The sequence below is a fragment of the Brachycentrus maculatus genome, unplaced genomic scaffold, assembly GCF_059751285.1.
Source record: "Brachycentrus maculatus isolate JH-2025_06_01 unplaced genomic scaffold, ASM5975128v1 h1tg000163l, whole genome shotgun sequence".
Classification (NCBI taxonomy): Eukaryota; Metazoa; Arthropoda; class Insecta; order Trichoptera; family Brachycentridae; genus Brachycentrus; species Brachycentrus maculatus.
The window spans coordinates 287,943-315,918 of record NW_028280916.1 but is presented as its reverse complement, the minus strand read 5'-3'; the positions used below and the strand labels follow the sequence as shown (position 1 = coordinate 315,918).

Below are 27,976 nucleotides of genomic sequence, written 5' to 3'. Positions count from 1 at the left end.
AATATTTATTTAATATGACCCTGGACTGGTACCTGAAGCGGAAGGCTGATCACCTTTTCTTCATATCCTTAACAATTAATGAAACACTGCTTCTATACTATGCAGTGCCCTATGCACCATTGGGTGCAGATAAGGGTTAGTTATAATATCTACCTGCTACAGGGCAGAAAGTGTTGTTTTTGCATTTTGAAGAAAAGGTATTGTTTAATTATTTTTTTTAAATATACTAAATATTTTTCAAATGGAGAAAAAACCTTCAGGTTTTACCTAAAAAGATCTGTTGCACAGTAAAAAGTTCAATAAGTGGCTTGATATTTATTTTTAATACATTGTATTATATTTTTAAACTTTGAAAACATTCTCCTGAAAAATGTTTTTTTTTATTTATGACGTTCTTGAAAGCAGTGAGCTATAAGGGTTATAAGAAGAATATTTGTATACAAAAAGGTTGTGTATTTATACCATACAGGCTTTAATAATGTATATGTATTCAATATGTAATATTAAATTACAGGAGCGAAGCCTGAGTGGCTCATCCGACATGTATGGGGAGTGGGGATGCGTGGAGCTCGGCGGGGGCGCGGGCGGAGGGGTGCTGGGGGCCCTACGCGGGGGCGGGAGGGACGTAGCGGCCGCAGTTCTACGTCAGCTGGTGCCCCCTCCCCAGCAGCCCAAGGTGGAGCAACCTCCTCTTACAACCCATCAAGAGGTATGCTCAGGGAATGTACTCTCAAAACAATGAGGGATTTAGACAATCAGTAGTTAACCTTTCCCTTCTTCTTCTTCTTTTCCATTTTCGCTCCCTAGGTGGAGCATATGGCCAACACGAGAAGTCTCCAAGTCTCCATCTCCTTGGCTTCCTCCCAGGTCAGTCCGGCGTCTTCGAAGTTCCGCTGAGTATAGTCGGTGAATGGTCGTCAGCGGCTTTTCGGGGCGCCGGAATCCTCGGGGTAGGAAGAAGAGACATGAAGGGTTGATGCACTCAGGTGGCATTCTAAGGACATGTCCATCTTCTCCTCTGTAGGACTTCCAGTATGAGGGGCTGTTTTCCTTTTTACCTTTTCCTTACGGCACTAAAAACTTGTATTTTATACACCATATGAAAATGTGGTTTAAAAACGGGAAAAATGTGAATTGGGTAATTATCTGAAAACGGGAAAAAAATACATTGCAAGTTGCCGCCATAACTGGCGTAGCGGGGCACCCCAAAGGATGACTTGTGCGCTACTAAAAAGAGATTGGCGGAAGCAGTATCAAGCTGTGTTCACGTATACTCAAAGCACGGCACACACACACGCACACCGAGAAATATTCGTGTATTGGTGATTCTATCTCCGATTTTTTCGAAATTATTTATTTCTGTCGCTGCAAATGAATAACGTTATATTATAATATGTAATTGTGTTACAAAGAAATACAATAATTCTGAGCCTGTATCAATTATATTTTATATCGATATTCTCATCATAGGAGTCGAATTGTAGTAAATACATATCACCAGGAATGAAAGGTTAAGGGACTCCCTAGATTGGATATTTCACTATGCCACATACAGACAATACAATGTTTTTTCGGTTGTTGAAATATTAATTTTTTTAAACTCTACGGTGAAACCATTAACTTACCATCACACCGCTTCCGCAGGGATAGGCAGAAAGCATACAACCCTTACCACTTTGTCTTGGCAAATATTCTTCGCTTCTTCTATATGCATCTTCTCATACATACCCGCCAATTATTCTGACTCCTGACCTGACCACTTTTAATTATTTGACATATTTGATCATGGCAAGTTTTCTTCGATCTTTCTCTGCTCCTATTTTCAAGTATGTGCAATTTGCCCCTTAAATTTGTGTTACCATTCTCTCCTCAATTAATTCCCAGAATTAATTCTCCTTTCAATATCATTATCACTCGTTCCATCCAAAAATATACTTCCCAAATATACAAAATCATCTATCTGTTCCATAATTTCTCCATCTACAAGTATTTTACACCCAGATCTATATTTTCTCTTCCAAAAACCATAACTTTAGATATGTCAACATTCATCAGCAACAAATCACTTTCCTTGCATGTTGTCACAAGCGCCTGCAGTTCTTCTCTGTTATGAGCAAGAAGCACAGCGTCGTCAGCATACATTAGCATTGGTAATCCAGTCAAAAAATGTCAAAAAATGAAAAATTTCAGGTGGAATGGGTGATGGAGGTTATTCGACACGGTCTATCCCTGCCACTGACGGAACAGGATATCCTGCGCAACTGCGTGACGGTTTACTGCGACTGGCTGTCTGCGCTGATACCTCCCAACTCCGGGCCTCCTCCGCACGTCCCGCCCGTCATCCCGGACCCTGTGATGAAGGAACCCGAGCGATACGCCAGGAAAATCATTCAACACCTTCACAATCTATTTGTCCCAAGACCAGGAGAAGGTATAAGAACTACCAAATTAACGCATTATAAATTTTGATTTTTTAAATATTTTTTAATTTGAGTTAACAACAGAAACATATGTAAAACAAAACAATTAAAAGATATACATTAAACAAGACAATTATAGTTAACCACAGAAACATAAAGATTAGTACAAAATATTTAGTATAGATCTAGCAAATTAATGTGTGTGTGTATGTGTGTGTGCGCGTGCGTGCGTGCGTGCGTGTGTGTGTGATGTTGATGGACAATATGCTCACCATTCGACTTTTCAACACAGATTTTCCGCATTTGAAAATGTCAACTTGGCTAAAACATGAGTTGTACTCACTAGCCATTCGAAACATAGGTGAACTCCGCGCATAATTAGTTCGAAGGAGAGGTACTCTGAATAAAGATTGTGACGTGTGACGGGTACGGTAGCCGGGTACATTATACGTTATTTCAAAACCAGACTATCGATACGTCCACTTATTATATCCTGGAGGATTCCCATATCCAATAACAAACGACGATTTTCAAGACTGAGTAATTGGTATTTTTTACAAGAAAATATATAGTTTAAGTCTGCTATCCTGGCTGCTATTTTAAAAAGTAGATAATTTTTCAATATTTTTCCTTTATCTTCTTTCAAGTCTTACCATTTATATATCAAGAGGAGCTGGGTGAGATTCTAATTAATATTTTTTGTATATATGTATATTAAATTAAATTTTTATTTTTTTGTCATTATTTAACAAATTTCACCGTTTAATAATTCAGAAAAAGCTTATTCATTTGAAATTGAAGAGACTGACATACACAAACAGAAATAAATTCATATTTTTGACAAAAAGGTGGAGGCGATGAACGAAATTTGTTATTTAAATCAAGTAAAAATTACTGTTTTATTGCTCTTTTCTCTTAATTATATAAAAAAATATAAAGATTTCAACCTTTTTTTTATTATCGAAAATTTAAGGTAAAAACAAGTTGAAACAATATGTATTTATTAATTTTGACAAAAGTTTTTATTACCTATAAAGACCTGTACTGTATTTGAACCTATATTGAATGTCATATTATTTTTTGATATCTCATCAAAGATGAAGAAGAATATGGAAGTCTGGGCATTTATATTAGTCTACCCATTATTGACAACCACACTACTCAAATTCTTGAATGTTCTATTTCTATGAACCAATTTTGAAACATTATTCTTGAATCACAAGAACTTCACTAGAGACAACTTCAATTGTCGTCAGCCCCGTAAATGCCCAGACTTCCATAGTCTTCTTCAGCTTTGATGAGATGTCAAAAAAAATATGAAAATTACTCCTGTAATTGGAGATAATCCAGATTTTGTGAACAAGTATTTGGACATACTCATAATGTTGTAAATTGAATGACCTATTTTGTACTTGTAAATGTTTCAGAAAATATAAGACAGTTCTATTTATATTTTACTAGTTTATATGGCTTGTCTACACAAATTACATTTGTTGTAACCAAGTTGAGAACTTCTGTTCACCAATTTTTTTGATAATCAATAAAATGGTCACTTTCCTTGAGATGATTTTATCGAGCATTCCGTATTTTCAGGTTCTGATACAATAAACAAGCAGGCGGTATTGTGTCATCGAGTACTTCGCAGCGTGCAACAAGTTTGCGCCAGAGCTGAACTATCCCGAGAGACCTGGTGTTCCTCTTTGTCATTTCTTCTCGCCATCAACGATACACTCCTCGCGCCACCGGCCGTGAAGGATGATGTGGCCGATCAGCTCTGCGAGAGGGTCCTGTCTGTGCTCTTTGAGGTGTGGATAATCGCGTGTCACAAGTGAGTCGATTACAAAAATTACCATTCGCTTATTCTTCTGTGTCCGCCACCATAGTGTAGTGGTTAGAGCACTAGGCTACCATGCTGGAGGTCCCGGGTTCAATTCCCAAAAAGGTCAAAATAAATATTAGTAATTTTTTAAAATTAATATTTATTTAATATCACCCTGGACTGGTACCTGAAGTGCAAGGCTGATCTCCTTTCCTTCGTGTATTTAATCATCAAGATAACACTGCTTCTATACGATGCAGTCCCCTATGTACCGTTGTGTGCGGAAAAGGGTTAGAAGAAGAAGAATATTCTTCTGAAGGTAATATTTCACGGCGGAATATGATGACTACCGATATTATTATTACTTTTGACTATCCTGCACACACTATACTATGCTACTCAACACTCAACACATTGTCTGAGGGAAACAATTGAAAGCGTCTTTTACATGGGTAGCGAGCGTGAAACGCTTATAAGCGTTTTATTTGCTTACTTTTAGTAAAGCACGAGAGACACCAAAGAAACACTGTTCAGATCGGAATTGGGTTATGACCTTAATATATATACTAATTAGGGTCGAGATTGATGAAAAAACTGCTTGACAATGTATAAAAAAAAAGGTAACAGGATCAAAATGCAAATCTGCTTGTCCTGTGAAAAAGCCGCAAATGATTTTTTTCTAAATTATAAAAAGTTTTGCATGGGTGTAAATTCTAAAAACATACCAAACTAATATTTTGGGATGACAACATTCTATAATAATTTACCTCATATATTTTTTATTGCATTTACTACGAGATATGTCATGTTTTCTCATCAACATTAGGAGTTCTTTGTATTGGGAGGTTTCGTATACCTCAGTATTGGTACTTACGATATCAGTTTATTCCGGTTATTTGTGATTATTAGTGAGTGTACCTTCCATGTATAAGAATGCGTGTTACGGTCATCTAATCGCATCCCACAGGTCTGCCAACTTGCGTATCTTACATGTTTGAATATATGTGCTATATTTTATTTTCGCAGATGTTTTCCAAGCCCGCCACTCTGGAAAACACTGAGAGAATCGGCCATGAGATGGCGCCATCGCATGGCATTGACTGAACAGTGGACCAGAGTGACCCTCTGCCTTACTGCAAGACTACTGCAGAATATGTATGGACCTATGTTCCCCGCTTTGAACATAAGTAAGACTCAATTTATTGCATGATACTTGAAGTTTTAAATCTCTTAAAAGTGTATTTATTGAATGAAACTTTTCTTTATTTCGCAGGTGAAGAAGATTGTAATCTTATTCCAACAGACATGTCGTATGATAATATATCCCAAAGCTGGTATAGAATGTTACATACTATCGGAAACCCTGTGGATTTGAGTAGACCTCAAGTTATAAGTCAAACTCCGCAATTTCTCCAGGTAAAACCATACAATTCCAAACAAAATGTCTTTCTTTTTCACTTTTTTCCTTTGAATGTATTGACTAATATTTATTTAACCCCCTCACGGGAATCAAACCCAGGGTCTCCAGCACGGCAGCTTAGCACCCTAATCTACAAATGTGACCGCCCTATGTAAATTATCCAAAATTATTATTAGAAGCTTTTTATTAAGCAGAAACTCTTATATAAGTATGTGAACATACTCACCAATAGATGTCTCTATTGAAATTCTAGTGATTCAAGAACAAGGTTTCTAAATTGGTTCATATATATAAAACTTCCAAGAATTTGAATAGTGTGGTTGTCAATAATGGGTAGAATTGGTGAATGTTACACGTGTGTAAAGTGATCACTTAAACCAGCCTATGACGGTCGTCAGGCCCGTAAATACCCAGACCTCCATATTCTTCTTCATCTTTGATGAGATGTCAAAAAATAATATGATAATTGTTATATTTTCTTTTTTAAATTGTTTTTAAATTCTACAACATTATACGCATTTTAATTTAAAATTGTTTTGTTTCAGTTTGCAATCACTCAAGGCACTGGTGGTGATCCGAGCCAACATATCTGTTTACTCGTTTTACCAATAATATTTTTGAAAGCTATGAAAGGCCTTGCTGCTCAAGTTGACGCCTTCCTCGGTAAGTTATTTTAGGACATTTTTGTGATAAATCAGCAGCAATTTAGAAAATGCAGTGTTGTGGTTAACGTGTTTGGCCATGTTACTGGGGTGGTAACGTGTTACTGGGGGTTCCAAGTTTGATTCCAGGGGGCTCAAAATAAATTTCAGTGATTTTACACTCTCGATATTGGACCTGTACCTGAATGTCTGCTTTAATGTTATTAACATCAAGAAAAACACTAGCAATGTGATGCAGTGCTCTATGCAGCACTGGGTTGCGCATAAGGGTTAGAAAAAGAAGATAATTTAAGGAATCTAGATTGTTATTTCATTTTAATTATTTTTATTTTGAGATTTTTCCCACCAATTAAATATTATATTATATATCCTCCGCAGGGTGAATAATCCAGTGTCTGATTTATAACTAAAAATCTAAATAAATAAATAATGTACCTTCATGCTTATGTAGTGTCATCTGTTGACAATTTTTAATTTATCAGTCCAAAATAATTTTTCACTCGATATTTTTCTCCGTAAATAACTGCATTTTTAATTTATTAATAGAAAATTTACCATTTTCAGCTTTCAGTCAGTGTTAGTGTTATTAAAAAATTGCACATTTTGTGTGTTTAAAATATTTGTATAATTATAGTAATAATAGAGGTGATTGAATAAAAATATTCATCCTGAATATTTTTATTGTTTTGATTTTGACAAAAGTAGTTTTCATTACATTGTTTTAACTTTTCGTATGTAACACTATTATGAGTATTACATAAGCACTTTTAAATCATGTTTGATTTGAAAATGTGATTTCTGAGTGAACTGGTTGTACTGGATAGTTTAAAGGTGCTTTTATTGCTTACAACTAAACAAGATTTAATTTAATTTGTTATTTTAAATAAAATTTTAATAAAATAAAAACTACGTAGTTGTTATTTTATTATATCAAATGCAGTTCCACCGTGAAATTGCAGCACAAAACTTAAATCTAATTAAATGAAATTTATTTTCTTAACCGCCCTACACATATGAACTTACATCATACGCATTGTTTTTTCCGCACCATTACGCTAACCCTGTGCCAAAAATATTTCATGCAAGACAGAGAGAGGGAACACGCTAACGACAAAGTACAACAGTTCCGTCCTAAAAGCACCTATTATGACAAAATAAAAATCTGTTTTCATAATTCTGCAAGAAAAAAGAGGATATTTTTTTTCTACAGAATCAACTCAGAAAATAACCCGAATGTAGGGTGATGAATGTAACCGCTATGGGGATATTACCTTTATCAGGGGAATTTTTATATTTCCCTAATATCCAAATTTGTGAATTCAACAATAAGATATATGTAATGAGAACTGCTTTTAAAATAACTTGTTTTTTCTTTGTTTAACTGATTTAAATGTAAGAAATATATTGACATGGTTTTGGTTGCTTAAATCACTTAAAATTTGATCTGGTTTTTGTGGTTATTAAACAGTACTGTATTTTTACTGTCTACATTTTTTGAATTCTCATATTTTAGTATTTCTTGTACATTTTTAACAATTTAGTGGTGGTGTTGGTTGGGCTATCAACTTTGAAGCAGTAAAGTTTATCATACCTACCTTTGTACATTTTATTTTATTTGGTGTTTTAGAATTCCTTTTTTTACAAATTATGTTTTCTATGCATCATTTTCTGTCAATTACCTCTGTAACAACAATTTGGCGCATTTGGAAACATTGATAAAACCTTCGCAGGGAAAATATTCCTTGGCCAAATTATGCATTACTGTAATTGTGAAACCAAACAGAAAATAATTTTCATCACTCTAAACGTTTGTTTCAAAGAGTTTCCATATAAAATATGATATTATTAATTCCAATAACCATTGAATCCATTTATTAGGCTCGTTTTAAATGAGAATGAAATATTCTGACGGTCTTCAATTTGCATATCTGTTGCTAAGCTTGAATTTCATTACTGCTCTCCATTGTTAAACAAGGTAAATAACCTTTTGTTCAAATGCATAGAAAATTTGAGGTTTTCTCTTTAATGCTTTTTCATGGTTTTGTAAGCTGAATCAAAATCGGCTTTTCCATGGTGTTCTTTTTTTTACCAGATTTTTTCTACATCTTATGCAAAAAATTATATTGGCAAATATTATTCATGATTCTGACAACTTATGGATGGTTCAATAATTAATTCTAAAATGTAACAATTGAAAATACGTCCTAGAAACAATATTCTTATTAGATATGTCACTTTGCTTGAATTTCGATACCTTTTTAACCTAATTCGCGTCAATTCATTATAATTATGGTATATTTATACTATGTGTGATTGTGCCACTTAAAAATAGCTCAAAGTTTGATTCAAATTATGATTTCTTGGAAGTTTTGTGGACCCTGTCTCGGCTACTTATTTTACTTTACTTTTTGTATGGCGTATGGCAAAAAGTACAGAGTTTTATAAGCCCTTAAGCTGCGGTACAGGCGCAGATCAAGAAATTCTTTAAATTCTTTTCACATCTCCTAGCATAGCTTCGTGAAGGTCACTCTTCCACTATGTGCCGGATAGTCTGGTTCTCCGTCCCACAGAAGCATCCTGTAGATAGCGTCAGCCCCCATCTGTGGAGCAGGAAGTCGCACCATCCTTGTTCAGTGCCAATTCTTTTTAAAATAGTCCATAGCCCTCTCGGGAGATTGAACCCTGGGACCTACTGGTGTGACAGAGTAATCAGTTTGTGGTTTTTCACACCGTGTTCCTCCCTTATGGACTTCCAATGAAACCCAGCATCCTCACATCCTATAAATTATTCAAAGTTTTATCCCGCTATCCAATTGAGGATTTTCCCGTATCGAAATAAATAAAATAAGAATTCAAATATATCCTTTTTTTTATAAATTATTTTAATATCAAGAACACCATGTATATTTGCAATTCATCGCCTTTTCCACCAGCTATACGTATGTAAATTGAAGATCGCGGCGAGTTTAGGAGTGCTGTTAACCCTTCCCTTACGGTGCTAAAAACTTCCACGTGCACCGGTGATATGTATTTTGTACACCATATGAAAATGTGATTTAAAAACGGGAAAAATGTTAATATTCCCAAATGCTGCGTTTATTGACGGTAATTGAAATTGAAATGTATAAATTTTGTAATGTTAGCTCTTGTAAGTACCTTAAAAAAAAAAAATACACCGCAAGTAGCAAAAATTGTGAGCCCGTATCTATTATATTTTACATTGATATTCTCACTTTTAAAGTCAAGTTGTAGTAAATACATATCACCGGGAGGGGAAGGTTAAAATGTCGAAATCCGACACTGTGTGACCGCTTTGGGTTGTGTTTGGAATGTGTCCGTCGTCAGGCGTCGCCCAGCCGGGATGGTGGGTAGAGCTGTACGAGGGGGGGGGGCGCGAAGCCCCGCCCCCCGGCGGCACGGGCCCGGGGGCCGCCACCCCACCTCCCCACCGCCGCCTCGCCAAGAGCTTCAGCGTCTCCACCTCGAGCCACCAGACCAATCGTAAGAAGAAAATGTGACCATTGTAGCTAACCCGTCAATGTTTTGTTTTTCATTTAATTTTGAATGCTCCGGTGATGAAGTGATACAAAACATACACCTCACATATTCCCATTATATAAGTAGATGTTTTAAGTCTTGATATTTATCATTCTCATTATTATTAATATATAAAGCATTTACTTTGTGGTTAGTCATTTTTGCTTTTATATTTTTTTACAAAAATATTAGTAATATTAGTGTATAATCACTCACCGAGATATTTATGTCTACGGTTTCAAGATGTACCCGTCTCTTCTTTAGGACAATCACAACAACAGCATGCAAACAATACTACCTATATCGCTCACTCCTTTCGAGAACGTCATATATCAAAAATCTTCAATTTTCAGTTGTGCATGTTTTCGGAATGCCCAGAAAATGTACTTTATCCCAGCAAAAGCGGCATATTTTTAACTTAATATTTATCCGCTACAGGGCAGAAAATGTTGTTTTTGCATTTCGAAGAAAATGCATTGTTTAATTATTTTTTTATATATACTGAATATTTTTCAAACGGACAAAAATATTCAGGTTTTACAGGTTCATTCAACATTCAGGTTGCACAGTTAAAAGGTCAATAAGTGGCTTTATATTTATTTTTAATACATTTCATTATATTTTTAAACTTTAAAAACGATCTCCTGAAAAATCAATTATTTTGATATATGATGTTGTTGAAAGGAGTGAGCAATATGTAATATTACTAACGTTTTTGTTAAAAAATATAAATGTCGATACATATCATTTTTATATTAATATCACATCACATTTGAAGTGTATTTTCTGTATTGTGGTTCACTGAGATTTCTCACATCACATCTTTGAGCATCCTCACCAAAATACTACAGTTACTATATTACAATTTTATATATTGTCTGATCAGACAATCTGCCATGAATTTTTTACTGTTTACGTATAAATATATTTATATAATTTATTATTTGTTATTATTATTAATATGAAATTAGCTGTCCGAATTGTGTAATTTTATATTTTTCTCAAAAAAATCAACTGTTTACCTCGTTCAACCTGATATTTAGTCAATATTTACATATCTCTACCTAAAATATAATTTTTCAGACAAGTTTTTTTTATTATTGATTTTAACAACGCCCACTGCAATAATCGTATAATATGAATGAAATGTGGTGTTAAATGAATTTTAAAAAAAAGAACTATATGTGGAGTTCATTGCAAAGTTTGTAAAAAAATTATATTGAAAATTTAAGTCCCATTTTAGCTATAAATTTTTAGCTAAGCTATGATTTTTATCATAAAAAAGTAATCATAAGTTAAACTCATTCGTCAAGAGTTTAAAATTTACAATTTAACTAAAAAATATTGTTATTTTTCTTCAATACTTTTATATATTTATTTAGGAAGTCCTCCTTTATAGTTAAGTGGTTAGTGTGATTAACTACCATACTGAAAGTCCTGGATTTGATTCCCAGGGGTCAAAATGGATTTAAGTTATTTTTCAGTCACGCTAAAATTAATACTTATTTAATATTACCCTGGACTGGTACGCAAAATGCAGAACTGATCACCTTAACTTACAACCAAGATAACACTGCAACCATACAATGCAATGCCTTATACACCATTGGTTGCAGATAAGAGTTAGATTATTTTTTTTTTTTTTTATATTTGTATCGGTAATTATTGTATCACTCATTATTTTAACTACTGTAGCGCATTTTTTTGGGCATTTAATTTTATCATCAAACACCATATAGTATAATAATTAGTGATATTTACCTGAATTTTTAAAATTGTTAATTATTACCACAAAAAGACTACCGAATCCATAAATGAAACATTTATTTTAATTACAAATTCAAAGATAGTACAGGGTGGGGCGTGGTCATTTCCTTATTTAAAAAAATCACAACACAAAACGTATTGTTAGTATGGATTTAATTATTTTTTCTATGTACAGTAGCAGCCTTGGAGATGTCGTTTTTAAAACTAAATCAAATAAAACTTAAAGTGTGCACCTGTATGTAGAAAAAATAATCAAATCCATACTAACAATACTTTTTATGTTATGATTTTTTTTAAATAAGGAAGTGACCACACCCCACCCTGTATATAAATAGATTATTAACTCCATCCTACTTTTATTTGTAAGGTTTTGGTCAATTTATAGACAATTATTTATAGGTTTATGCTTCTTTGTGATTTCATATATTTTATGTGTGTTATGAAGTGAAATGTTTTTGTTTATGTATTTTGTTTGAGTTTGAGTGATTTTTTATACATTATTTTTTTTTTTTTACTTTACAAATATGTATTTTTGTGATTCTCAAATAATTGTTTACTTAACATTTTGTGTTTTGTGTATTTTTATAAGTTATCGTGTATATGAAAAAATAGTCATTTCTGTACATGTTTTGATATGCCCAAACTAAGGTAACACGTTCTACTGTTGTTTTTTCCTTCCACTTTTAATTTTGCACAATTGGCTTTTATTTGCACAGCTTATAGTAATTATTTCAATAACCTCTTCTAGTTTGTATCGAAACGATCCAGTAATAGAATTATGAGGGTAATTACAACACATTGCTTCATAAGTACAATACCATCGAAAATCATTAGTATTTTTCTTTGACAAATAATCTGATAGACTGTTTTTATTTGCTTGAGGGGATTCTATGCAAAATCAATTATTTAATTTTTTGTCCTTATTAATAATGCTGGGAACAGAGTGAAAGGTGCACTGAATTCACTTATATCAAATAAAAACCTCTCTCCAAAAGCTAAACTGGCAGTATGCAACGGAGTCCTCGTTCCAGCCTTAGTGTATGGAAGTGAACCATGGGTTTGGCAAAAGAAGGATGAAAGTACACTGAATGCAGTCAAATGCGATCTCTCAGATGAATGTGCGGCAAAACGTTGTATGATGGATGTTGGGATGATGAAATGAGGAAGGAATGCAAAGCTGAGATAAGCATTATCGATAAAATTACGAAAGGTGTGTTAGGTTTGGACGTGTGCAACGAACGAGTGAGGAAAGAATGGTAAAACAAGTTTGAAGCGAATTTAGGTGGAAAAAAGAGCAGAAGACCGAGAAAAACTTGGTACGATCAGGTATGTCAAATACTTGAAAGCGGTCCAGTTAGGAATCGAAATAATCGGCGGGTATGTATGTTTTGTTCGCCTCCGTAATGTAATGGCCAACACCCTCAGCTATCGTTCTGGAGGTCCCGGGTCGATTTCCAGGGAGGGGATCAAATAAATATAAGTTATTATTTCTCTCTAATACTTATTCAATATTACCCTGGACTGGTATCTGAAGCGGAGGGCTGATCACCTTTCCTGCATGTGTTAACGATCAAGATAACACTGCATTTATATCACGCAGTGCCCTATGTACTATTGGGGTGCGGATAAGGGTTTGAATAAGAAGAATGTATAAGGAGATGCATTCATGTGAAAGAGGCGAGGTATATTTTCCAAGACAGAGTAGTGTGGCGTTCTATTCTCTCTACCTACCCCTGTGGAAAAGCAGCGTGATAGTCAATTAGTTAGTTTATTAATAATACTTTATATAGCGCCATTTTCGTGAAATAATACCTCAAGGGCGCTTTGCTGTGATATTATCTGTTACATTGTTTATTCTTGGACAAAACAATTATAAAATTAAAGTTAAAGTTAACTTTCCTTTGAGCAGAGCGTCAGATTGCCTGGTCAAATTTGTCGCATCTGGCTCGGGTCTGCAAGGGTCGCATAGCCATTAAATATTTTGATTCATGTTGGTATTGTATTGATGAAAAACTATAACTACACTAGGTAACAATTTATTTTGTAAATTATGTCTTTTTAGATTAACTTTTGGTGGTTTGTTTTCAAAAGAGACATTTTGAAATTTGTAGTATATCTACTGGGATTTTTATTGTACTTCAAAAAATAATTATTTTGTTTAATTAATGCATCTCGTCATGCATTTCGTCCGCCTCCGTAGTGTAATGGTCAGCACGCTCGGCTACCGTTCTGGAGGTCCCGGGTTCGATTCCCAAGGGGGGTAAAGTAAATATAAGTGATTTTTTCACTGTAATATTTATTTAATATTAACATGGACTGGTACCTGAAGCGGAGGGCTGATCACCTTTCCTTCATGTGTAAATGATCAAAATAACACTGCGTTTATATGACACAGTGCCCTATGCACCATTGGGGTGCGGATAAGGGTTTTATTATTTTTTATTTTATTATTAATTAATGCATACATTGTTATATGTCAAGGTCTTCCAAGGGCATCCCTTATTGGATTGACAAGTAGTCGGCCCGTCAGCATCGCTCCTACGACGCCTCCAAATCCTGTTCCTATAATCAGTAAGTACATAATTTAACAACTTTTTTTCATGCATTGTTTCCTTTCCATGGTCTAACACAGGCCTGGCCAATCCAAATTGCACTCCGGGCCGCATACAGACATTAGAAAAAAATATATAACAACGAATTTCATACTTTTTGATTTTTTGTAAGTATTATAAACAATTTGTTAAAGTACAATCAGGGTAGTTGTGAAAAAAAAACATTACTATGGTCAGATTTGAGAAGGAAACAAACATTGAATCAATAGAAAAATTATCTGGATAGTAATAAACATTTTGAAAATTTTTGACAATCAAAAATATTAATTAGGACACATAAATCAAACAACGTTGCCAATTTTATTTTAAATAAAACCCATCAAAATTCAGTGCGAGATTTTTATTTCAACTTTTCTAAAGCTATTTCAATAGTTGAAATTGCACACCTTAACTGGTTTTCAAGATTTTTCGAGATTGCCTTAAATTGGCGATGCTGAAGAGTGTGCGAACGTATATAGTTCACTGTTTTTATAACACCATGCATGACTTGGCTCATAGATAATATAATACTTGAGCGCATAAATTTTGTTGAAATATCAAACAGTGTATCACATTTGTATCACTGGTTTAAAAATATATTTGTCAAACATGACCGCGGGCCGCACGTAAGGCCGCAGGTTGGCCACCCATGGTCTAACATGTTAGTGACAGGGATCGCAGAATCTTTATTATTTATTGTTTTTAAAAATTGAATGATTTGTATCCAATATTATGTATTTGGGAGCTACCTACAGATATAACACATCCCTTAATTCATAATTCATTCATTATTCCCTTTGTGTAATACTACTCTCTGTGTGTGACATAGCGATCCACGGAAAGATCCATGCTTGGTTTAAGCCTAATGGATAAAATAAAAATATTAAGATACCAGGAAAAGAACCAAAGTAGAGGATATCATGGATCGCGTGGCAAAAATCAAATGGCAGTGGGTAGGACATATTGCAAGACAGGACCCCACAAGATAGACCCCAAGAATTTTACGATGGAGACCTTGGGAGAACAAAAGAGGTGTCGAAAGACCCCAAAAAAGATGTTCCGACGACATAGTCGCTGTGGGGGGTAAAAACTGGCTGCAAGCAGCAACCAACCGGAGGAAATGGAAAGAAGGGGAAGAGGCCTATATCCAGCAGTGGAGGTCAGAGGGCTCATGAAGAAAGAAGAATACTATTCTGCTATATGACTACTGGTTTTGGAATAATCATTCCCTCACCAGGTCTTTAGTTTATCTTTAGTGTTTTTCACCACACCACAAAGTTAATTATGCTTTTAAAATACAATATAACCTATAGACATGTCCGCCTAAGGCTAAGGTTAGCGCATAAGGCTACCCTGCTGGAGGTCTCGGGTGTGATTCCCAGGAGGGTCAAAATAAATATTAGTGATGTTTCACTCATATATTTATTTAATATTATCTTTAACTGGTACCTGAAGCACAGGGTGGATCATCTTTCCTTTGTGTATTTAACGATCAAGATAACTTTGCTTCACAATATAAATGATAAAAGATCATAAATATTTCTAGGTGAGAATTTTTAACAGTTGAATATGAAAATCTAGATATTTACAACCTTTATTAGCTAGTTTAAGTGATTCAGCTTTCATATTCCCTGCATTATATGTTTATTCCATAACAAAAGTGAAAAAAATTACCTCTCTAACATCCTTATATTTGTAGACACTGCAGAACGACCGCCTTTAGCACCAGAACGCCCGAGAGTAAATTCCATCCTTCACCTATTTGGAGATTGGCTATTCGAAGCAGCTCTGATTGGCACATTTAACCAACAATCTTCACAACGTAAGGTTTTCAACAATACAGTGGAACCTCTCATAACGAGCATAATTTGTTCCAGAATCTTACTCGTTAAACGAAACATTTTTTTAAATAGTTTATAGTGATTTTAAAACAAAGTTACATTTTTATTATAAAATGGAAAATCACATAGCTAGTGCTTCAAATATAAATTATAGAAACATTTTTTGTTTTGACTGGCGCGGAAGTCCCTGCTCACAAGTTAATGTCGTGAAAAGGGCACTTGCCCTTTCTCTTTAACTCGTTATACGAAATATCGCTCTTTAAGGGAGCAACTTTATCACATCTTTTTTGCTTGTTATCTTAATTACTCATTATGAGAAGTGCTTGTTATAAGAGGTTTCACTGTACATCACTTTTATCATATTTTTCAAAAGCAATATTATAATTTTTAAATGTATTTTAATACAGCAAGACAAGAAGGAACACCACCCCCTTCCTTACCCGATATGCCGTTGGGACATCAAATACAAAATTATCAGCCAGGTAAATATTATAAAAGTTCTTACTCTTATGTTTAAATAAATACCTACCCAACATGTTTATTTTTTACACAGGCAATAATTCTATTTTTAAATATTTTTAGTATTCATATTTTCCCTCTATTTTTTAACTGGCAATAAATCTAGTTTTTGTCACTGTCCCCTGGATAATGAAAAATTGTGTAAATTCTTTTGTAAATTGTGGATGTAGTGGTTTGCGCGTTTGGCTACTGTTCTGTAGGCCCTGGGTTAGATACCTAGTGAAATCAGAATACATATATAAAGGAAAAAAATCACTTTAATATTTATTTGACATTACGCTGGACTGGTACTTGAAGCGCAGGACTGGTCATCTTGCCTTCATATAATTAACAATTAACTTAACCTTACATCAATGTGATGCAGTGCCCTCTATACCATTAGATGTAGATAAGGGTTACAAGAACAACAATATATGAGTATTGAAAATCTGGTTTGACAAGAAAAGCAGACGTAGTATTACAAAACATATGCAAAACAAAACACTAGTATTAAATATAGATAGCACTGGCTTTAATTTTATAGCTGGTAGGTTCCAACAAATTTAAATAATGATTTTGTTTCTTTTTTTTCAAAAACGCAATCCTAAATTTGAATTTTCAATGTGTTTTTTTTTTTGGTGAATTCGGGACATTGTGTGAAACGTATGGATGTTTTTTTGTATCAAATTATCATTGTAATTGTTATTTTACTTTTTTTAGGTCGAGCAGAGGCTTTGGGGGCTCTTTGTCGGGTGTTCTGTTCAAAGCAGTCTCGTGAAACAGTTCTAGCGGCGTACTATGCAAGGTTTTATATTGCCGTACAAAAGGGCTTGCAAGATCCAGCAATAGTTCCTAGTGTACTTTTGAATGCTGCAGACATCTTTAGGTAGTCCATTTTATAATATCATTATGTCATTCGTCAGTCACTTTGTGATAAAATGTATCCATTTTTTATTTAAGTTTTACTTGAAAAAATACAACTATTTCTTTACCTACAACAACGTGGAAATCCTAAAAATTATTATAAAATATGAAAAGTCCTAAACTGCATAATTTTGAAACAATAGAAATTCATAAAAATATAAATTATTTTAAACCCATAATTAACAATATGACAATGACTAAAGCCTCCCCCCCCTATTGTCTATGTTCCCACTGATAAAAAAAAATTATAAATTAACAAAAATAGGAAATAGTTCCTACCCCTCTCCATCCTTCAACGTTCCAAGGATATAACTCTAAAGTTTAGACTTAGCTTCACATACGGTGTTTGAAAATGATGCGGAATACATTGAAACACGTGCCACAATAGATTTTCAACAATGATTTAGGCACACAAAATATTTTCATTATTTTTTAATAGTTATGTTTTATGTTATTCTCAATATTATTAATATTTAAAGCATTTACTTTGTGGTTAGTCATTTTTACTTTTTTTTTTTTTTTAATGTTAATAATATTAGTATATAACCACTCACCTTCTATGGATGTAAAGTGTCTTACTTTATCATCGAGTAAATCCCATTCAATGGGATGTAGGATATGAGTTAGTTCCATATGTAACACTTTTAAAATTAATTTTGTATCATTTCTTGTTTTGAAGACATTTTTTAAAACTTCTTTTAATAATGTTATTTTTAATTTGAGGATGGATTTTTGTGGGATATTAGAGGATTTTGAAAATGTATTAAATTTGGACTCAATGAATTGAGGGAAAATGTTATTTTTAATACATTTTTGATAAAAGTATATGTTTAGGGGAGTGATTCTATATTTTTTTGTTAGTTTTTTATAATGATTTGCTTTTATAGTGAGTGGTTATATACTTATATTATTAACATTTTTGTAAAAAAAAAAAATAAGTAATGTTATATGTATTTTGGCGACCATTGCAAACATAAATTTTTCCTTTATACCAACCATAATGTAAAATATTTTTCAGATTGGATCTAGATGGAGTATACATTTTAGTACCTGACTTTTTGGAAGCATTAGAGAAGGTGCTGCCAGAAAAAGAACTCAAGTTAAATTCTGGCAACATCGACAAGAAGGAGCTGAGAAGGGCTTCTATATCTATCCTTCTTTCCATTCTGGTGGTACCTCATCACCTGCAAAATTTGCCCATTAAGGAACTCCCTGGTAACCCAGACAGGTAAGAATATTATACAATTATATAAATAACTCCGTAGTGTAATGGTCAGCACGCTCGGCTGCCGTACTGGAAGTACGAGGTTCGATTCCCAGGGTGGGGGGGTTCAAATAAATATAAGTGATTTTTCACTAATATTTATTCAATTTTACCCTGGACTGGTGCCTGACGCGGAGGGCTGATTATCTTTCCTTCATGTGTTAACAATCAATATAACACTGCGTTTATAAGATACATTGCCCTATGCACCATTGGATTCGGATAAGGGTTTTGAAAATAAAATATAATTAATAACTCTGTACACACAACAAACGACTTATTTAAACACATTCACACAATTGTGGCACGCAGTAGTTAGAGTGAAATAAATAAAATGTTACGGGTAAACATAAATAACACAAGGTGACACTCAAGAGAGCATCGATATAGATTATTTCTATCAGCCGGTCACATTAGTCCATCTATTATTTACATGTAGCAAAGGCTATGTAAATTATTTATGGATTTGGCATTTAATTTGTAGAACTCCATTTTAATTTAGGTATGAAATGTTAAATCAAACACTGATTTTTTGAGTCTACTAAGTTGTATTTTATTGTTATAAAAATCATAAAAATTTATTTTTAAATGTTTTTATAACAATAAAATACAACATGGTAGACTCGAAAAATCAGTGTTTGATTTAACATTTAATAAATAACTATGAGAATTATTTAATCAATTTAACGTTTGAAAATTCATTTCAACAGGGGTCTCACGTTTGGTGACCTGAGCGGGAGAGTGTGTCTCCTTGTGGTGGGAGCCGTGCAGGCGGAATGGTGGCCCCCTTTGGCTGTGCCCCTCCTGTCAGCCCTGTACTTGTGTGTCAGCCACGCCCCCGGCAGTGTTCCCACCCAGGGCTCGTTTGGCCCCGCACAGCCCCCTAGTGGTATGAGAGCATTCAAAATAAAAGTTTCATTTTATTGGGCAATTAACAAATTAGTTTTTTACATATTTTGCCATGAATAAATATAATAGCAACGTCATTTCAAAATTCATTCAAACATTTTTAAAACATAAGAAAGAAAAATGCTATTTTTGAAGTATTAGACACCTGAATACCTACATTTTATTTAAATTTACACTTTATTTAATGGTTTACTTGTTTTTTTATTATAAACACAAATATTTCAATTTCATACTATTTTTGTGAGCCTTAAGGTGGAGACTGACCGGAGCATTTCGTCGTAACATAACGTCGTAACATCGCTCACGGCGAGCATCAGCGAGCATCCGAAACTATGGATGGAGCGCTCGGCTCGGTGTACTGACTGCCTGAATGCTCGCATCGTAACATGTTACGTTACGACGAAATGGTCCGGTCAGTCTTCACCCTTAGAGGCTCATTATTAAAAATAGGTATCAAATTGTGGTAGAGTAGGTTCGAATCCGGAAACTCTGCCTCAGAGTCCGCGACACAAACATTTTTGTTGTTTTTAGACATTTTTGTTGTTTTGTCCTGAAATCGTTTTCACCCGCACTTTTTTTAGTTCAAATAGATTTTTAAAAAGCCACTTTATATATTATAAACCACTCAGTATTTTCTTTTGATATATTTTACTCCATCACGTGTTTATATTCTGAGTATTTAGTTATAAATAAATAAATGTGTATTATAATAATGAATTTCCCCAAGCTAAGGATTCCAATATGTATTTAGTACTGCAATTTAGAGGAATCTTCATTTCTTAAATATTTGAAAAAATAATTTTTAAATATTTATTCTGATACTAGATTATTTACCCTACGGATGACAAATCAATGTATAGTTTAGATCCGTCAACTTGAGACAAAGCATCTATTGTTTTTAATCAAGAGAAGACGAAAATCTGAGCATCTCAGTGCATTTAGCTGACTTTTGATGTAACATTCACTATTCGCTTAGACTTCCATCTTCTTTTGTTTAAAATGGTAGATACTTTATCTCAAATTGAGACACCTTTAGTACAAATTTGACAAACTTTGAAATAAACAAAATAAAGATACTTAGTATTTGTCTTTGCATAGGTATGTACTTAATTTAGACAAACCTAACATAACATATACATTATTAGCACCCATCATCTGGACCAATATAATTAGTAACCGTATTTACAGGCGCTGTTTAAAACATCAGCAGAAAGTGCAAATGATACATGACACATGGCCTAATAACTTTTAAACATTCGACATTTTGACAACACTTATTTTTTTTTTTTATTTACTACATACAGGGTTGCCGTATCACTGTCATTGACACTTATTGAAAATGGTCCAGAAATTTTATTTTTAAACTTCTCTCATGCCAGTTTTTTCTCAATTCCTGAAATACATAAGGATCTTCATTATATTGATATATCTTTTATTTAGAAAAATATATATTACCAAATCAGATATTTTTACACACCTTTTTACTTGAATTTCAAACCAGAACTAATTTTGTTGCTAATCACCACTACACATTTGGTGCAATGTCATATTAAAACATGCTGGCGGGATATGGTACACTTATATTGTAATACATTTTTTATTATATAAAAGAATATGTAAAATGATCACCAAAAATAATTTATTAGCAAACATTGTCACAAACAATCCATTTCCAAAATAAGTACTTTTTTGTAGTACCTCTGAATTTCTCAGATTTCCTACTTACCTGATTAAAGACTTATAGTAACGGTGTTTGAATAAGCATTTGTGAATTTCTAAATAGTTCCATTAAAAATATTTAATTTCATAACTAAAAATAGAATAATTTGGTGATAAATTAATATAATGGCCATTCTTCAATGAGAAAGTATACCACATGCCCTTACCAGTCTTGTCACCATACCAAATGCTTCAATATGTTAAAATGCTAAACTTGTCCCTATTTTATAAGGATATCCACCCTGACGGTCGCGTAGACTGCCATCTGTCGATCTATACCCACAACTGTAATTCAATCAGTTTATCAGAAGCTAATCATCGAAAGGAGATAAATGATATATTTTTACAGTGTTTGTTGTTATGATGGGGTCTGTCATTTTTTTATCAGTAATTAATACATATTTTGCTTCTAATCCATTATAGCATAATAAAAGAAGTGTTTTTTGTTTGTAAATTGTATTATGGCAAGTTATTTAGTCCTATGCTTAAACAGCAATCCAAGATGATATTAATTATATATTTCTGTGAAAAATCACATACATTTTTTTTTCAAACTCTGAAAATCAAATCTGAAATCTCTTCTTCTAACCCCTACCGGCACACAATGGTGCATAGGGCACTGCATCGTACAGAAGCAGTTATCTTGATTGTTAAATACACAAAGGAAAGGTGATCAGCCTTCCGCTTCAGGTACCAGTCCTGGGTCATATTAAATAAATATAAAAGTGTAAAATCACTAACATTTATTTTTACCCCCCCCCCTGGGAATCGAACCCGGGACCTCCGGCGCGGTAGCTAAATGCGCTAACCATTACACCATGGAGGCGGACAATACATACATACCTGCCGATTATTCCAACTCCAGAACCGACCACTTTCTATTTGAAATACTGATCATCAAAAATCACTAATATCTGTTTCCTATCTCTCTATCACTAAAATATGGAGACAGACAACTGTGGGTTAATTTCAATTTTAACTTCGATACTTTTTACGCACTGAAATGACAATGACCCGTCGCAATTGAAGGTGGCCTCCTAGGTGCGTAGAGTTTAGCGTGTTGACATATTGAAGCGTCTGACCATACCTCGTACGTTGTGGCTTGGCTTGTGTATATTGTGTGCGTTGTGGGGCTGCAGGCAGATCAGAGGGCGGCAGTACCGGGGCGGGGACCAGCTCCGTGGACAGTCTGCACGGTGCTCTGTCTTCCATCGACGATTTCCCAAATGCTGATTCGCTTTTAAGAGACATTGAACCATCAACTCACGGCTTTGGTAATTTTTTGCCCCCTTTTTTTGTTATTTATCATCTGTTTTACCAAATTAAAGTTGCTTATTCAATTAGAGCTAAATTTTTGTTTTGCCAATGAGCGGGTGACAGGTGAAATGACCAAATTGATTTATTTTTGACATCTCAACATATATGAAGAAGAATATGGAAGTCTAGGCATTTACAGAGCTTAGGACCATCATAGCTGGTGTATCAAGTGATCACTTTACACACTTATAACATTCCCTAATTCTACCCATGATTGACAACCACACTACTCAAATTTTTTAAACTTCTAGATATATTGATCAAACTCAAAACACAGTATGCAAGAGTTCAATAGAGACATCTATGGTGGGATGAGGAAAGCTTTTATTAAACAGAGACTCTTTCTGATTTCTTTTTCATTTTTAATTCTTGGTTTCAATTCATTTTACTCAAGAGGGATACAAATATAAGTCTAATTTTAAGGAGTTATTGTTTAAAATCAATATTTCAATTGAGTTCAAATCTCACATATTTTGAAAAATGTCTCAAATTTATTTACTCCTCAAGATACTCAATAGATGGCGCTTCAAACTCGCATGTTAATAGTTGTTTATTACGTAAAATATTTTAAAAATCATGTTATATTGATGTTGTTTAATGGGCAGATTTATATGTGTATATCTTCTTCTTCTTCTAACCCTTATCCGCACCCGATGGTGCATAGGGCACTGCATCGTAGCGACGCAGTGTTATCTTGATCGTTAATTGCATGAAGGCAAGGTGATCAGCCCTCCGCTTTATGTGTATATAGTGATTACTTAAATCAACTTATGACAAGTCGTAGGCACTGTAAATGTCCAGATTACCATTGTCTCATTCCCAAAAATTTCAACTCTTTTTTGAAAATGACCTTTTATTAAAAATAAACAATCTTTGCATTTTGATTTGATGAATGCATGTTTATCACATCCCTGGTTAAATGCCAAAGGGGCACAACGCAAAAAAAAACTATTTATTCCAAAAATGGTATCTAAGTCATCAATATTTTCATATTCGAAAAAGACACCTATCATTCTAGCGTAAGAAATGTCCATTTTATTTAGAATCATGGGTGTCTTTTTCGAATATGAAAATGTTGATGATTTAGATACCATTTTTGGAATAAAGAGTTTTTTTTTGCGTTGTGGCCCTTTGGCATTTAACCAGCGACATGTAAAAATAAAGATAATAAGAAGGAAACAAGAAGAAAAAAACAATAAAGCAATAAAAAAGTAGTATTTGTTCAAGATTTGTGAAATGTGTTAAAATCTAACCCAGTTTCTACTAAAATATCAGTTGGTTCACTTCACCTCACCGGCTCAAAAATTTTGTTTTATTAGTCTATTCCTTTGTTTTGTCAATTTGATTTGTTTGCTTAAATGCTTTTGTGTTACTCGATTTAAAAGATTTTTTTTTACTTTTGTGAAATAACATATGTTTGTATAATATTTTTTAATTTCAGCAGGAGGTTTGTACAAGTCTACCGCCCCTAATTAAACATTATTATCTTAGAATGTTTTTTCTTCATAGGGCCATAATTTTTTTTTAAATTCTAAAATAATGTAAATTCAAGCAGCATGGCAGTTATTTCTTGTAGTATTTTTATCAAAGGAATTTGAACATGTATTGATGTCAAAATTTGTTCATATTCACTATATTTAAAATATAGACATTTCAAGCCTTTATACATATCTCCTTTCTTTCTTTAAATGTAATATAAATGTTAATTCATTTACAAATGAAGAAGTCAAAATATACTATCACAAAAATAATTTGACTCTTTGCCAACTCGGCTGTCATTTTTTTTGTAGTAGTTTTTTTTTGCATTTTTGGACTAAGTAGAATCTACTTAGTCCAAAAATGCAAAATAACGTACTACAAAAAAATGTCCCATACTGTGTTTTGAGTTTGGACAGCCGAACTATTTGTTGTTGTTTGTGTTTTATGTTTTTATCAAGCTCGATTTTCTTTTGAATTCAATAATTCTAACAACTGCTATACGTACATCAAATAACCTGCTTATAAAAATGAATTTCATCTAGTTAAAAGATCTGTTATAATTATAACTACTATTTTATTTATGGTTTGCAATTTACCTAATTAAAACCCCACACTCATTTAGGAGCTGCATTATTGGTTCGAGCTACTTACCTAGTATGCCATCGACTCATATCTTCGTGGAAGTCAGATTTAGTGGTTTCGCTGGCTGCCCTGGAGTTATTGGCGGGTCTCGCTCGCCTACATAACAGCCGTTCAGGTATGGTTAATAGTACAATACATTAATTTATACATTGTATTCTTTATATAATATTCAAGTCCACAACAACCTGGAAGTTGATAGAGTAGAAAATAAATATAAATTACCTAGTTTTTATGCAGGAATGAATATGTTTGTCTTGTAATATGTTTTCAATGTTGCATGCTTCAGATATTGTCATAGGTAAGTTGTTTATGTTAAATATTTGTGATCAAACATTATTTCTTCCGTGTTATATTGTTAAATCGTTACTTTAGTTTAGAATAGATCAAATTATTTTTGTAAATGCAATAGTGCTCTTCCGCTTCTGTAGTGTAGTGTTTAGAATGTTTGGCTACCGTGCTGGAGGTCCCGAGTTCGATTCCCAGAGGGCTCAAAATAAATGTTAGCGTTTTCGCACTCTAAAATCTGTTTTATGATACCCTGGACAGGTATCCAAAGTGCTGGTCAAATCACCTTTCCTTCTTCATGTATTCAATGATCAAGATAATATTGCTTAAATATGATGCAGTTGCAGTATGCGATATTAGGGTTATTAGGATTTTAATCACATAAGGGTTAGAAAAAGCAGAATAGTGCTCTCAAAATTTATGAATTAAGCCATTATTCATATATGAATGAGCTCTATGTAAATATCAATCTTCCACAAATAAATCTCTCTAACATTTGTTATTCCAGCATGTATTTTAAATCTTTATTTTGAATTTTTGAATTTTGTCTGTCCACAACAAGAATCTTCTCCACCCGTGCACTCCTCTAAGGTGAACTCCACCGAGTAGCTAGTATGTTGAGATGTGTGCTGTGCATTGCAAATTTTGGTTTTTGAATCAGTAATCAACTGTCCATAACAAGCTGAAACTCCTCCTAGATGCACTCCACCAAGTAGCTGTTGTGTGTGTTGCGCATTGCAAATTTTGGTTATTGTGTCAGTAATTTTCTTAGTTTGTAAAATATTTCGCTAAACTCTTCTAGGTGGTGTGTTCTGTGTAGTAAAAAAGTGTATGCATGAACCTTTAGAATTTGATAAAACGCTTATTTTGCGTCAGTTTTTCATTATTTTTATTTCTCACTTTCAATATAATTTTCCAAGACACATACGACGTATTGATTTACACCATATTTTGAAAGATTTGGTAGGGTTTTGGCCATTGTTATTTTTATTATGAACATAAAAACCATCAAGCATGCAGAAAATAATGGAAAAAAATCAAACAATATAAAATAAATTACCAATGTAATAAAAATTACAGTGAAAAAATAATTACAATTGTAGTTTTTTATTTGTTTCATCTGTTTCATTTTTTATTTCTGTCATTGTATCAGTAACGAACTGTCCACAGCAAGCTAAAAACATCTCCACCCAAGCACTCTTCTAAGGTGGACTTAACCGAGTAGCTAGTATGTTGAGATGTGTGTGGCGCTTTGCAAATTTTGGTTATTGTATCAGTAATCAACTGTCCACAACAAGCTGAAAACTTTTCCACACATACACTCCTCCAAGATGGACTTCACCAAGTAGCTAGTATGTTGAGATGTGTGTTGCGCATTGCAAATTTTGGTTTATGAATCAGTAATTAACTGTCCACAACATGCTGAAACTCCTCCACCCGTGCACTCCTCCTAGGTGCATTCCACCAAGTAGCTAGTATGTTGAGATGTGTGTTGTGCATTGCAAATTTTGGTTACTGTATCAGTAATCAACTGTCCAGAACATGCATGCATGAAAATCCTCCACCCGTATACTCTGAGGTGGACTCCATCGAGTAGCTAGTATGTTGTGCATTGCAGACAGCCTGGAGTGCAAGCGCGCGGTGGGGTGGATCTGCGACTACATCAGTGTGCAGTGCTCGCGGCCCCCGCAGGCACACTCCCGCGACGTGCACTCCTCGGTGGTGGCCGCCTACCAGTGCCTGGCCGCGTGGCTGCCTGCGCCCTCCCCGCTGCTGCAGGACCCGCACTGCCTGCACACCGTCATGGAGGTGGTGGAGCTCGGCATCTCCGGCTCCAAGAGTCAGGGTACGCTTCTTCCTCCACTTTCCCATCACTTTCGACTCTATTATAACATCTTTCTATGATCATATTTGTAATTATAGCGTATTTCTTTGATCATACTTCCAACAGTAGTATCTTTTTTGTATTGTTACCGACATCATCACGCTGATGATGTCGGTAACAACAAAACCCAGTAACTGGTCAAATAAAATAAAAGTGGAAAAAATTATATGTTTTACCATATGTTACATTTTATTGAATATGACTTCTGCCAGTACAACATACAAGCATTCATAATTTTTTTAAATTAATGTTTCGTATTATATTTTTCCTCAATTCCAAGACAGAAATGATGCACGTTGTCTGACAAGTTCTAATATTTCACATGTTTTTTTATTTATTTAATTATTGTTATGTTAGGTAAACTGGGAGAGCCAATCAAGATGAAAGATGAGAAAGAATTAAAACCCGTCTCGATGAGAGTACGAGATGCTGCTGAGAATCTACTCGCTCTGATTCTTGAACAGGTCAGTTGAATTATTTGTTTTTATTTCTGTATTTTTTAAACCATTTTGTGTAGGTATGTATCTAAAGAAATGTATTCCTTTGATTTTTTTAACAGTCTGTGTCAAAGAAAAACCAAGATGGGTGACATTACATCACTTTTGAGGACTTGGTTAACCTCAAATGTCATATCTTTTATAATATGTATTTTTTTATATGTTACGTTAAGTTTCTTTTTATTTTATATTACCTCTGTTTTGTTTTTTTGAACTGCACAACTTCTAAATTATGTAATTTCTCTAAATAATAAAATAAATAACCTCATATTTTTACAGCATTTTGAGTGTGTCCAAATATTTGTTCACAAATCTGAGTTCCTCCACTTAAGGAGTTATTTTTGACATCTCAACACGAAAAAGAATATGGAATTCTGCGTATTTGCAGGTTGTAAGCCCTGTAAAAACCCAAACATCCATATTCTTCTTCATCTATGCTGAGATGTCAAAAATTGTATTTTTACTTCTATTTTCTGTGAAAAAAACACAAGCATAAAGTG

The 27,976-nt window shown here is 33.8% G+C and overlaps 1 protein-coding gene across 2 annotated transcripts in view; it reads left to right on the top strand.

The window, feature by feature from the left end:
• The window catches only part of LOC148308480 (ral GTPase-activating protein subunit beta), a 36,598-nt gene that overhangs the window by 1,060 nt on the left and 7,562 nt on the right, over window positions 1-27,976 (top strand). The window contains exons 2-18 of one of the 2 annotated variants that reach the window (XM_088261641.1): window positions 515-709; window positions 2,191-2,431; window positions 4,014-4,248; window positions 5,266-5,426; window positions 5,513-5,655; window positions 6,205-6,322; window positions 9,667-9,822; window positions 14,107-14,196; window positions 15,916-16,038; window positions 16,465-16,539; window positions 17,276-17,441; window positions 18,498-18,707; window positions 19,454-19,632; window positions 22,511-22,645; window positions 24,790-24,924; window positions 26,713-26,940; window positions 27,337-27,443. In XM_088261641.1, coding sequence (XP_088117767.1) covers window positions 515-709; window positions 2,191-2,431; window positions 4,014-4,248; window positions 5,266-5,426; window positions 5,513-5,655; window positions 6,205-6,322; window positions 9,667-9,822; window positions 14,107-14,196; window positions 15,916-16,038; window positions 16,465-16,539; window positions 17,276-17,441; window positions 18,498-18,707; window positions 19,454-19,632; window positions 22,511-22,645; window positions 24,790-24,924; window positions 26,713-26,940; window positions 27,337-27,443 — 2,697 coding nt within the window. The remainder of the gene's footprint in view (window positions 1-514; window positions 710-2,190; window positions 2,432-4,013; window positions 4,249-5,265; window positions 5,427-5,512; window positions 5,656-6,204; window positions 6,323-9,666; window positions 9,823-14,106; window positions 14,197-15,915; window positions 16,039-16,464; window positions 16,540-17,275; window positions 17,442-18,497; window positions 18,708-19,453; window positions 19,633-22,510; window positions 22,646-24,789; window positions 24,925-26,712; window positions 26,941-27,336; window positions 27,444-27,976) is intronic. The other variant, XM_088261642.1, reaches the window with a different exon arrangement.